Source organism: Linepithema humile, chromosome 3 (genome assembly GCF_040581485.1).
Source record: "Linepithema humile isolate Giens D197 chromosome 3, Lhum_UNIL_v1.0, whole genome shotgun sequence".
In the NCBI taxonomy this organism is placed as follows: Eukaryota; Metazoa; Arthropoda; class Insecta; order Hymenoptera; family Formicidae; genus Linepithema; species Linepithema humile.
In genome coordinates this window covers 9,059,278-9,071,463 of record NC_090130.1, presented here as the reverse complement: position 1 = coordinate 9,071,463, position 12,186 = coordinate 9,059,278, and the positions used below count along the sequence as shown (strand labels likewise).

Here is a 12,186-nt window from a genome sequence, read left to right as displayed (position 1 = left end):
TGCACGTCTTTAACGTTATTTATAACAATTATTGATTTCTCGATAATTTTATACTGCCTACATTCACAGAAAAATAATTTGCCAAAAATTAGAAATGCTTGTTGTTTTCATTACATTTTGAACATTACGTTTCGTCATAGTTCGAGCTTACGCCTACTTTATCTTCAATACAAAATGTACAAAAAAAAAGTATCGATAAGATTTTTTTAATCCCAATTCGAAATAACAGCTCACTGACAAACAATGGTCACATAAATCTTTAATTCTTTTATCTTCTAATTTTGAACCATTTTCTTGCGTATTATAACTACGGCGATTATTTGGAGAGAGAGAGAAAGAAAGGTGCTTTTATTTTTAGACTCCCGATCTGTACGCGAAGAATATGTGCGCGATATGATTTGAAGAAACCCACCGCCGAATTTGACGGCGTTCTGCTAAATCCTCATAAAGATCCACGCAGCACTTTTCTCGTCGCGTTATGCGTGAAGTAAATTATTGTTTTTGCGAAGTTGGTGTAATAACACGAAGCATCAGTACTATATACACAAGCTAAAACCAGCTCTAGCCGGAGAACTTGAGCTAAAACTCGCCGGCGGATCGTAAGAATTCCGCTCTTTATGATCCATTCATGAGCGAACCGAGCGCGAAAATAAACGTTCCACACACAGCATAATATGCTAAATGCTAGACAATGATATACATCTAACGTTCGCACAGCCACAGTTATCGGCGAGCCAGCCCGAGAGCTCCGTAGCGACTAATCGTGCGACGGGCAGTCGAAAAGTCAGCGACTTCAACGCTAAATTACCGCTTTTTCCACGTACCTGTCTCGCTGCTAGCTGTACCAGAAGTTTGTCAGTAAGAATTTCCAGCCGGTACGATTGCACACAATAGACACCATGCAAAAACGCAACACAAAGCGGGAATCACGTGTACAACTAGGAGGCGCACGCACATCGGCAGCAGCACTAACGCAACGACGCGCCGTATAACCTGTATACACAATACAGATTACAAAAGTATTATGGCCGCGTTCCCGACGTTCATGAATGAAACTATCCGCGCTACTAACCTCGCATCAATTTCGACCCGCGGCCAATGGCTTGTGAACGGTTGTAGGAACAAATCACGTGATTGTAACGTACGAAGCAAGTCCTCTCCGTCTCAACAGATGGCAACCGTGTAGTCGCATGATTGCCGCACTTCTGCATGCTGAAACAATTGGGAATTATTAGAAACTTGATAAATGCAAACAAAATTTATTGTAAAAGATTCTTTGACATACTCGATGTAAATAGAAACAATTTTTAAAAACTTTTTAAAAACTTATTTTCTATTCAAAATGCATCGCAATTGTATCACAATTTATAGCAATTTTTATATAGACAAGATATTATTAACAATACAAAAAAAACCAACTATATTATTTGAGAAAGAAGACGAAAAATAGGTCGATAAAAGTTCCACGAAAAATGTTAGAATAGTAGTGTTTTTCAAACTTTTTCTAGTATTATCATATGAGCTCAGTAATCTCCAAAGATAAATAAATAAAACATAACCAATCGTCGATAATGTTGTAATACATGGGCGGTATTCATAGTCCGTTCTTATATTCAAGATCGTCTTAAGAACGAACTTATATTCGCTCTCTTCGTCAGACACAATCTATGTGTGACGAAGAGAGCGAATATAAGTCCGTGCTTAAGACGATTTTAAATATAAGAACGGACTATGAATACCGCCCAATAAGCTCAAATAGCCAAGTTACAAAGGTCTATATAGTTGAGGTCTATATAGTTGCTCCCCCGCCCTAACGCAAATCGTAAAAACATTTATATATTCGGATTGTACATCGTTTGTACATGAATGTACTATATATTTTATCGTTTGTACATTTTTCGTTAATTTAAAAAAAAATGACAGTTTTCGTAATTGCGCCAATGATAGTTAGCCCCCCCCCCTTGTCATAATTACGTCACGTAAACTACAATTTATGAATTTATCGTGCTTAACGTTTGTACATTGTTTGTACATTATTAATAATCGGTTAAATTTATATTCCAACATTTTGTTTTTGTTTAAAACGAAAAATAAATAATTTTTATTTGAATATGGCGGAGCACGATGCGGGTGCGCATGCGTTTTAATTACTTCCAGCTAGAAAATAATGGATAAATCTTCAAAGTGCGTTATATTAGTATCTATTTTACTAATATCAAGATTGCAATATAGTAGTCAACTGCTGAAACAAAAAAAATCACTGAAGTTTTCATGTAAATGCTCAAGCTCAGGGAAAAATACAGGTCGAAGAAACGTCTATTAGATGTCTATTAGACGTTTCTTTGACCTGTATTTCTCCTTGGGAAGGTCATGGCGCTTAAAGAAACGTTAGCAGTAAAATTTAAGCGGTAAACAAATTAGCTAATCAATATTAAGCTTTTGAAAATACTATAATACTTTAGTATTACTAATGTAATTATTAATAATGCCTCCGAAAGCGTAATAACGTTTTCGACTGGTACAGGTTTACTCGCTCCGAGAGCGATTCAACCCATTTTCCGATTGAATATATGTCCAACCCGAAATGGTTTTAATCTGACCTAGGTTCTAGTTATAAAGTATACCATGTATAAATACATTTAGGGCCACTTTTTCCCAAGATCTATAGAGAGAAGGTTACCTCATGCGCAAAGAGGGACGAGCGGCAAGAGGGGCAAATGCAGAGAGGGGCGAGCCGCAAGAGGGGCAAATGCAGAGAGGGACGAGCGGCAAGAGGGGCAATGATGATCTCATCGGCGAACAGAAGCTATCTCACAAGCTATCTCTCTTGTCAGACAGCTACTGTTTGTCGATGAGATCATCAAGCTCTCCCCTTCCTTCTTCGCCCCTCGCCATCAAGCTGTTTTTAGCTTTCCCCTTCCTTCATTGCTCCTCGCCATCAAGCTGTTTCTAGCTCCCCCCTTACTTTATCGTCCCTCGCCATCAATCGGTTTTACTGAGGTAATCTTCTCTCTATAGATCTTGACTTTTTCCAACGTCGGTTAACTTTAACCGACTGGTAACTTTTTAAAATAGCCAACTTAAAACTCGAAACTTGTATATACATATACATATGTATATATATATATACCCACGACGAGGACGTGAGAAAGACTTTCCGCGGACACGTGTGGATAAAATTGCATGTAGGAAGGCATGTGGGGTGTGCGTGCTTGCGCAGTAATTAACGACTCCAAACCACCTCTGCTGTGTGTGTGTGTGTGTGTGTGTGTGTGTGTGTGTGTGTGTGTGTGTCTGTGTCTGTGTGTGTGCGCAAGACCGCGTGGGCCCTCCGCTACTGCGAAATCTCAATGTTTAAATGATCATAACTCTGCGAAAAAAAATCGTAGAGACTTCGGCGACATCGCGTTGTTCTCATCTCAAAAAGCTCTTTCAAACAAACCCTCACTCGACCCCACATTCCATTTAAAATTTTCTTGCCTTCCCTTACCCCCGCCACCCGGGGGTGTCAAAATGGGCGTTTTTGGTGTTATGTGATAGATTGTGTGATACCATTGTAACCTTGTAAATTTCAATCCGATATCTCAAACCGTTCAAAAGTTATTTAGGTGTCTCGGTACTTTTTCTAAGGCACTAGATATGTAGGTATTCTCATCCGCCATTTTGGTTCCTACTAGATGGAGAATTATAGCGTATATAGTATAGTATAGCGTACATGTGTAACACGTCAATTATTAAAAATGATTCAGGACTTTTTTCGACTCATTTTTTGGCAAGGAATAACGCTATGTACTTAGTGGGCAGTCTTTAAGTGTCACCCTGTATACGCTATAATTCTCCATCTAATAGGAACCAAAATGGCGGATGAGAATACCTACATATCTAGTGCCTTACTTTTTCCTCACCCTGTATACAAGTTTCGAGTTTTAAGTTGGCTATTCTGAAAAGTTACCAGTCGGTTAAAGTTAACCGACGTTGGAAAAAGTGGTCCTTATGCAAGTAGTTGAACAATATAATAAAAATAAAGTTAGTGATAAACGTATAACCTTACAAATCTCTATTTATGTTACAAAATATATTAATAAGTAATGTAATAAATTCAATACAAATATAATTTTATATTTCAATTATTCCTAGGCTGCGTTCCGTAAAACGCATATGCGTGCATGTATCTATAGTATACATAACATATACTATAGATACATGCGCGCATATGTGCTTTACAAAACACAGTCCTAGTAACCCAAAGTGGAATCTAGTAACCCCGGAATGGAACTTGTGACGTCATTATTCGCTCTCGGAGCGAGTAAACCTGTGCCAGTCGAAAATGCTATAAGATTGATTAGCTAATTTGTTTATCGCTTAAATTTTACTGCTAAGAACCACAGCACAAACTTTTCTATAGCACGTTACATTACGTTACGTATCGGCCGCAAACTTAGGCTCGCACATAAACTTAAAGTACAGTCAATGCACAAACAAAAGGTAACGTAACATAAGACATAAGCGAGTACAAGCATTTTAAGAAGAAAATTCTGTAACTATAATAGTAAGTAAATCATGTGTTATTATTCAATATTTTAAAATCGATATAAAATAAATTATTTAGTACAACTTTGTTATAGTAGTTTATTTTTGTACTTAGATATTGTTAAAATATGATATATAACTTCTTATTTTCAAGTAACCATCTCAACGTGGATTTTTCTATTTTCAATATTATGGATCATCAGTATAGTTCCTATAACATTCAGAATGAAGAATGGTTAGACATCAAAGACGAAGAAATTATTATCGAAACAGATAATGGAGATGCAACTGATACCAATATCTATGTCCCAGACAAAACAGGCGACGATTATCTAATAAAACTGTATAGAGAAAGAAAATTTTTGTATGATAAGAAACATCGAGATTTTAGAGACAACGAATTAAAAATTGATGCCTGGAAAGAAATTTCAACAATCATGATAAAGGATAAAAATTTTGGTGAGTAAAATTCTTTATTACAGCATGATCCCAGAGAACATTAAAACTTAATATTTTAAAGATGTACTAAAATTCTGAAAACAGCTTAAAAATTTTTCAGAAAGAAAAGTTTGTAAGACATTTTACATCTCGATTTGTAATGTCTTAAAGATGCCTTATTTAAGAGTATGTTTAGATATTAATATATGTAAAATTATAAGCTTTCTTACAACATTTACAAAAATGAATACTACAGGATATATTATTTACTATAGTAACATATCTGTGAATATTACATTGTTTTTTAACTCGTTTTCCTTGAAATTGTGATTTTACATACAATAATCTTGTTTCTCTTTATTATTTAATTTGAATAATCATCAGACACTTTTTTTAAAACATTGATCCTGTTATCAATTGTATTTCCATCAGTCTTATGAATAATTTTCTCACAAATCAAGTTTAATAATTTTTTATTTGAAATATACTAGATTTATTTAATTTTAATATGGATTGTATTGATTATTTTTATTTAAATAAATGCAGATAATATAAATGTGTATGTGCGTGTGTTTGAAAAGTGCCTTACAAAAGCTATTTTAAGACGTTTTAAGAAAATGTTTTTAGGACATTTTTCAGATATATTTGTTCTCTGCGATAGATCTTCAATATGTATGTAATAAATTAATTTCTTTTTTCATTATTTGTAAAACAATTATTTAATTAATATTTTCCAGGAAATTATTACACGGCTGAATATTGTAAAAAAAGAATGACAACATTAAGAGAACAATATTCGAAGTTAAGGAGAAAAAATGAATTGAACAGTGGAAGTGCAACTTATAGTAAACAGAAATCTTTACTTTTATCGCAATTGTCCTTTCTACATAAATACATTCAAAGAAGACGGTCAGTATTTTACATAGTTCTTACATACAAAGGACCCCGCACAAAACCATGGGAAATTGCATTTTGGTAAAATTTTTTGAAACTCTGGGGATCGATAGTTTATGATCCCCTAAGAAAAGTCTGTGAGTATGAAGCCCCACAAATCAAATGTTGGGCCTCCAGAATCATTGGAAGGGTCAAAAACTGCCAAAAATCGGTAATTTTAAGTAATGTTAGATATCCATCTACCCAAGTATTAGAAAGTGTCTTAGATATGAGTAACTTAAATGTTAATCACGTTTTAGAAACAATTGAACTTACCATTTAAATACTCACGCACGCACATACATACACTCCACACACACACACACACATTTTCACATATTTTAACTGTCATACATGTTCGAACACAATCGCAGATAAGCAGGTAAGAGCAGTACAGTTGATAACTCATTTACTTAAAATAAACGATTTTTGGCAGTTTTTGACCCTTCCAATGATTCTGGAGGCCCAACATTTGATTTGTGGGGCTTCATACTCACAGACTTTTCTCAGGGGATCATAAACTATCGATCCCCAGAGTTTCAAAAAATTTGACCAAAATGCAATTTCCCGTGCGGGGTCCTTTCTATATATTAATATTTATATGCACATTAAATTTTTATTTTACTTTTATTTAATTTTTTCCATAGAAATTTTACAAATACGGAAAAAGATAAGAATGCCCAAATATCTGCTACTTTTCTTAATAAGAATGCAGCTGCATTGCAAGAAACAAAAGTGGCAGAAAGTGACGATTTGAAAAGAGAATTTGAAACATCTTCGTCAAGCCAGGATAATACTGAATACGATTCGACTGATGATCCTATATTTTATGAAAAATCACGTAAAACAATGAAAAAAAAACCTGCAAAAAAAAGCGATAAAAATGACACTTTACATGACCTAACTAACGCAGTTGTTGATATTTGTACTCAGCTAAAATTGAATTCAACATCACATAGAGACGTTAGTTCCAAATCTGCAGAACAAGCTTTTTCACAATTCATTGCTTTTTCTTTACAAGCAATGGAAGAGCCGGAACGCAGTATAAGACGAAACAAAATATTTCAAGATCTTACTACACCAATCGATCAGTTGTAAGAAGATGTCTATTTCTTTTCAAATATTTTGAAATTTTCTTTTAATTTAATTACAAATTTTTTTCATTTTGTTTTATTTCTATTTTATTCGTATCTATTTCATTTTGTTTTTGTTTAAGTTTTTGATAAATAAGTATTTATTCACGAGTATAGAATCAATCTTTTTTAGTTTATTCTACGTCCAAATTTAACCAAAGGTGTATTTAAAGTTTGCGTTGAGAATGTAAATGCTGAAATGGCAAATTAGTATAAATGTAATAATTATAAATATAATAATTTTATAATAATTTGCCATTTAAGCATTTATTTTATTGAAATATTTTTATTTTATTAAAACTAGCGTATAAGCCAAAAATATTAAGATATGAGTTATTGCAATATTAATATAAAAAATATTAAGTGTTATTTTTGCTGGTACAATCTGTAATTTTGCTGTATAATGTGTATTTAATAAGGATTTGCTACAAAGTGTGTGTTTTAATATTTTTAATAAATATATATTAATATATATTTATAATAATATATATTTATAATAATATATAGTTATAATAATATATATTTAGTAAATATGGAATTCAAAATATAAAAAAATGAAAAGGAAAAAACGCATATGTCATCTGTAAATGAAAATCGTACAATAACACATTTTAAACCGTATTTAAAATCTTTACATTATTAAGGACCTCTCGCAGACGGTTGTAGTAATCCTCAATACAAAATAATTGGACGATCAGATATGTGGCTACAATGTGGAGTACAATCAGATAACTGTTGTGGTTTAATTAATGAGAATATTGTAAATATTCTTAATATAGCAACGTGTTTACAGCGAAATACTTTAGTTATAATAGGTCAAGAATTTTTTGAGAAACAGGATTTGTATACAGTTCCTTGCCCGTCACCATTGTCGGAATATTTTTAGTGTCTTTGAAGTCACGAATAAAAGTATGGCCATTAACAGATATTGTAGTAAAATACGTGAAACTAGCATATTCTAATAAGTAAGTTTGTCGTGCTCCCATTATTGCATAGAGAAAAATCATTGCATAATGCAAAGAAATTTGGCCATAATTGAAGTACGAAGAGTTTATCCAACATTAAAAGTAAATCAACACATACAAAACTTGATATTATCTTTCGTCACCGTCGCGAATAGGAATTAGTACAAAATATGATTGATTTGAATTGTATGTTTTACTAGCTTAAACTAATCAAATATAAAATGTTTATATTTAAATATGTATTTTGTTTCTTAATTATAAGTATTTTAAGCGCGTAGCGTGCGCTTGTGACCTAGTTGTATTAAAATACGTATATCGCAAATGTCGCAATATACAGGGTGTCAATTAAGTCCCGGGACGGCTGAATATTTTCTCATGTAAGGTATTTTTGAAAAAGGTCAAGGTTATTTTTGAAGTAATTTTCAACGAGGAATTCAACGGTGACCTTCAATTTGACCTTGAGCTTGACCTTCAAGGTCATTTCAAGGTTAGGTTAAGTTTTTTAAATAGAAACCCCTATTTTTGATTCCAAAATCTAATAGCTGGTGTCAAGAGCTTTTCAAAACACTATAATGAAGTTATTTTTTATTAACTTTTCGAGTTGTGAGGCTTGTAAATTACAGTATTTTGACATAAAATACAAAATATCTTGTAAAACATTCAATTTTTGGGAATCTTACCTTAATACTTTTATGCATAAAATAATGAGACGAATCAATTGGTATAAAGAAAACACATAGTTGCTTTCAAGAAAAAATATGTAGTTTGCAACATGCAACTGCATACTTTTTCTTGAAAGCAACTATGTGTTTTCTTTATACCAATTGATTCGTCTTATTATTTTATGCATAAAAGTATTAAGGTAAGATTCCCAAAAATTGAATGTTTTACAAGATATTTTGTATTTTATGTCAAAATACTGTAATTTACAAGCCTCACAACTCGAAAAGTACTTAATAAAAAATAACTTCATTATAGTGTTTTGAAAAGCTCTTGACACCAGCTATTAGATTTTGGAATCAAAAATAGAGGTTTCTATTTAAAAAACCTAACCTAACCTTGAAATGACCTTGAAGGTCAAGCTCAAGGTCAAATTGAAGGTCACCGTTGAATTCCTCGTTGAAAATTACTTCAGAAATGACCTTGACCTTTTTCAAAAATACCTTACATGAGAAAATATTCAGCCGTCCCGGGACTTAATTGACACCCTGTATATATACAGGGTGTCTGGCAATAATCGCCCCACCGGTCATAAACAGGTAGAGGAGGTCAAATCGAGTAGAAAAGTCCTTTACCATTTTTTGATTTTTGTAATAAGTACTAAGTAATTAACGAAAAAAGATTGGTGAATCCGTGCAAGTAAAGCACGGCGCAGCGAGAAGGACATCCCACTGCTATGCGATCACTAGGCGCGCGATGAAGCGTTGGGAGGAGCGCTCTACAAATGACAATGGCAACATACGAGCGGCGCGTAACGCTAGATCCTTGTGTCCTAGTGATCGCGTAGCAGTGGGACGTCCTTCTCACCGCGCGCGCTTTACTCGCGCGGATTCGCCGATCTTTTTTCGTTAATTACTCAGTACTTATTATGAAAATTAAAAAATGGTAAAGGACTTTTCTACTCGATTTGATCTCCTCTACCTGTATATGACCGGTGGGGCGATTATTGCCAGACACCCTGTATATATAGGACTATGGAGAAGTTCTATATAATCGTCGAATTTATGGATGGATTGCAAATAGTGCCAAATAATTGGCTAACGAATAGCATGTTGGAATCATATTAGTCGCCATACACTACAACCAAAAGATACAACAAGAGTACGTTTGATGGAATCGCCATCAGAACTATCTTGGATAAAACATTCCATAAAACGAATAATTACAACTACACGTTAGTAATTTCTTGTTTTGTGATAGTATTTAAAGTGACAGTTTTAAAGTGCTCTGATTACAAATAAATAATGCATATTTATTATTCTAGCTGATTACCAGAAAGCTCGAATAAAATTAAAAAAGACTGAAGTTTTGTTAGACATTAATTCAGACTCTGATTTTAATGAGAAACTGAAGCGAAGCAGAAAACATAGAGCATGTGTCGCGAAAGAAAGCGATGATGATTCTGTTGACGAAAATGCCGTTATCGTACCATCTTTTCCGAAAATTTCAAGTACGAATGAAATTCGAAAACGGAAATGGTCAACGACGGAAACTGTTCCACCGGATATGGCTCATGGTACTATCACCACTAGACATTGTTATTATATAGTCTTCTTTCTATCACTATTCTATTTTGTTTTAATACGGATATATATGTATTTTTATTTTTGCATTGTAGAAAAATTAATTATTTAATTACTACTTCACAGATGATAATGCAACGAGCAACTGTTCGCAGCAGTTACGAAAAGATTCCGAAGTGCACTACGCTCAGACCACATCAGCATGTACAGTTACATATTATTATGTAATAATCATTACTTAATTCAAATTTGTATCTTAAATTGGTTCATTTATATTTTAGGCAAGAATATGAAAACTGCTAATAAATCAAGCTTAACAAATCTGGTAAAGACTATTCATTTACCACTTGAAAATTATCCAAAAACATCGTTGGAGCACATGGATCTTGAAAAAGCAGATGAAAGTATAAACAATAAGAGTAAGTATACAATACCATTTCTTCAACGTAATGTTGAACCCGTGGAACTAACAAGTAGAATTAAATGCTGAAAAAAAATTAATATATTTTCAATTATTCTAATATTATTCTATGTATACAGGTATATTCAGTATTTATTACGTAAAATAATAGAAATTTCAAATAAGCAATTTAATAGCAAAGTAATAGCAATTTCAAATAAGGGAAGTTTTGAAATGCCAGAATGAAATAAATTCCAAATTAGATCGAATTCTGCTACTTGGAGCATTAAACAATATTTCCGAAAATGAAGAAAACAGAAACGAGATAACAACGATACGTAATGCTAAATTTTCCGCTAACTTCGTTAGAAGATTTAAACAAAATGGAAGAAAAATTATCAGAAGAATCCTTCTATCAGAACTTGGTAAAGTTTACAAACATTTTATAATTGATATAATTGAGTTTTATATTTAATGTTACAAATATTGATTTTGTTTCTAAATAGGCAAAGAATTTGATTTTAATTGAAGGCAGGGACGTAAAGATTTTATGTCTTAACTTAATTAAAAGAATATTTTCGAATGAAGTCTCTGAGCAATTTAGTTGGATTGGCGGCAAGAAAAAATTAATATTTAGCGACCTGAAACTATGCAAGCTATTATAATGTAAGTTCTAATACACGTTTATCACTTCACTATACAAATTTTGTATACTTATATATAATATAAATATAACTATATAATATAAATAAAACTAATTAATAATACATGCAAAATACATAAATACATGGCAATATTAATAAAAGTATAACACTGTGTGACACAAATTTTAGACCATAAACCAGACAAGATGATTTTTATAGATTTTTTGTCGCTGAAAACAAATCCACTAATGAAATTGCTCTATCACGTCACATTTTAGAGAAAATTGGACCTAAAGGTGTCGAAAATGCTACCTTTAGCTTTCATTTTTTGATACTTTTTAACATAAGTATCTTAAAAATGTGACGTGATAAGACAATTTTATTAGCGGATTCATTTTCAGTGATAAAAAATCTATAAGAATAATCTTGTCTGGTTTGTGATCTAAAAAAAAAGTTTAAATTTGAATACGTGTACCATTGAATAAATATTAATTTAGACTGTAATTACATATGTGGTGAGGTGCAAATACAAGAGTTGTATTAACAATGAGGATGAATTCTCAGGGCCTATTAAAAGATAGTTGGCACATGCCAAGGAGAGAAAAAAAAATTCGAAATAAAATATATATTTAGTTCTTTAAATTTTATTCCAATTATTTAAAAAATATCTAAACTAATCTAAAAAAATAACTAAAAATACAAAATAATTTGGAGTTGTATCCCTTTTGAAATGGCGGTGCAAAATATCAACGTTTTAATTCTAATACCCCGTAACTGAAAAATCCAAAACAGGAGACATTTTATTTTGTTTTCTATCAATTAATACATTTTCTAAATTTGATACTTATCAATTGATAAAAAACAAAATAAAACGTCTCTTGTAAAATTTGGATGTTTCAG

The 12,186-nt window shown here is 32.3% G+C and overlaps 3 protein-coding genes and 1 long non-coding RNA gene across 8 annotated transcripts in view; 2 read left to right on the top strand and 2 right to left on the bottom strand.

Moving 5' to 3' along the window:
* Positions 1-1,215, bottom strand: part of pnt (pointed) — a 104,477-nt gene extending 103,262 nt beyond the window's left edge. Inside the window, exon 1 of the mRNA XM_067351114.1 lies at positions 825-1,215. The gene's annotated coding sequence lies outside the window, so the exon portion shown is untranslated. The remainder of the gene's footprint in view (positions 1-824) is intronic.
* A 2,722-nt stretch (positions 1,216-3,937) lies between these two features.
* Positions 3,938-7,506, top strand: LOC105669428 (uncharacterized). Of its 2 annotated transcripts, none has more exons than XR_010889051.1 (5): positions 3,938-4,026; positions 4,138-4,549; positions 4,685-4,989; positions 5,706-5,877; positions 6,549-7,506. It is a non-coding gene; the product is annotated as an uncharacterized lncRNA (long non-coding RNA). The 2 variants fall into 2 exon arrangements; XR_010889052.1 differs by having other exon boundaries at positions 3,986-3,995; positions 4,260-4,549.
* The window catches only part of LOC105669427 (uncharacterized), a 36,215-nt gene continuing 28,571 nt past the window's right edge, over positions 4,543-12,186 (bottom strand). For 3 of the 4 annotated variants that reach the window (XM_067351130.1, XM_067351132.1, XM_067351131.1), the window contains exon 10: positions 4,543-4,741. In XM_067351130.1, the coding sequence (XP_067207231.1) occupies positions 4,720-4,741 (22 nt within the window). In that variant the 3' untranslated portion in view covers positions 4,543-4,719. Of the gene's footprint in view, positions 4,742-5,808; positions 10,729-12,186 lie in introns of those variants that run through there. The other variant, XR_010889043.1, reaches the window with a different exon arrangement.
* LOC105669429 (uncharacterized) lies at positions 9,753-12,053 on the top strand. Its single transcript, XM_067351138.1, has 6 exons — positions 9,753-9,893; positions 9,984-10,235; positions 10,369-10,446; positions 10,524-10,661; positions 10,783-11,067; positions 11,149-12,053. The coding sequence occupies exons 1-5, from the start codon at positions 9,830-9,832 to the stop codon at positions 10,809-10,811; spliced, it is 561 nt and encodes a 186-aa protein (XP_067207239.1). The 5' UTR covers positions 9,753-9,829; the 3' UTR covers positions 10,812-11,067; positions 11,149-12,053.

Coding starts and splice junctions, on each gene's coding strand:
- LOC105669429 (XM_067351138.1), top strand. CDS start 9,830: ATGGAATCGCCATCAGAACTATCTTGGATAAAACATTCCATAAAACGA. Junction 9,894..9,983: donor ACGAATAATTACAACTACAC/GTTAGTAATTTC, acceptor TTATTATTCTAG/CTGATTACCAGAAAGCTCGA. Junction 10,236..10,368: donor TCCACCGGATATGGCTCATG/GTACTATCACCA, acceptor ACTACTTCACAG/ATGATAATGCAACGAGCAAC.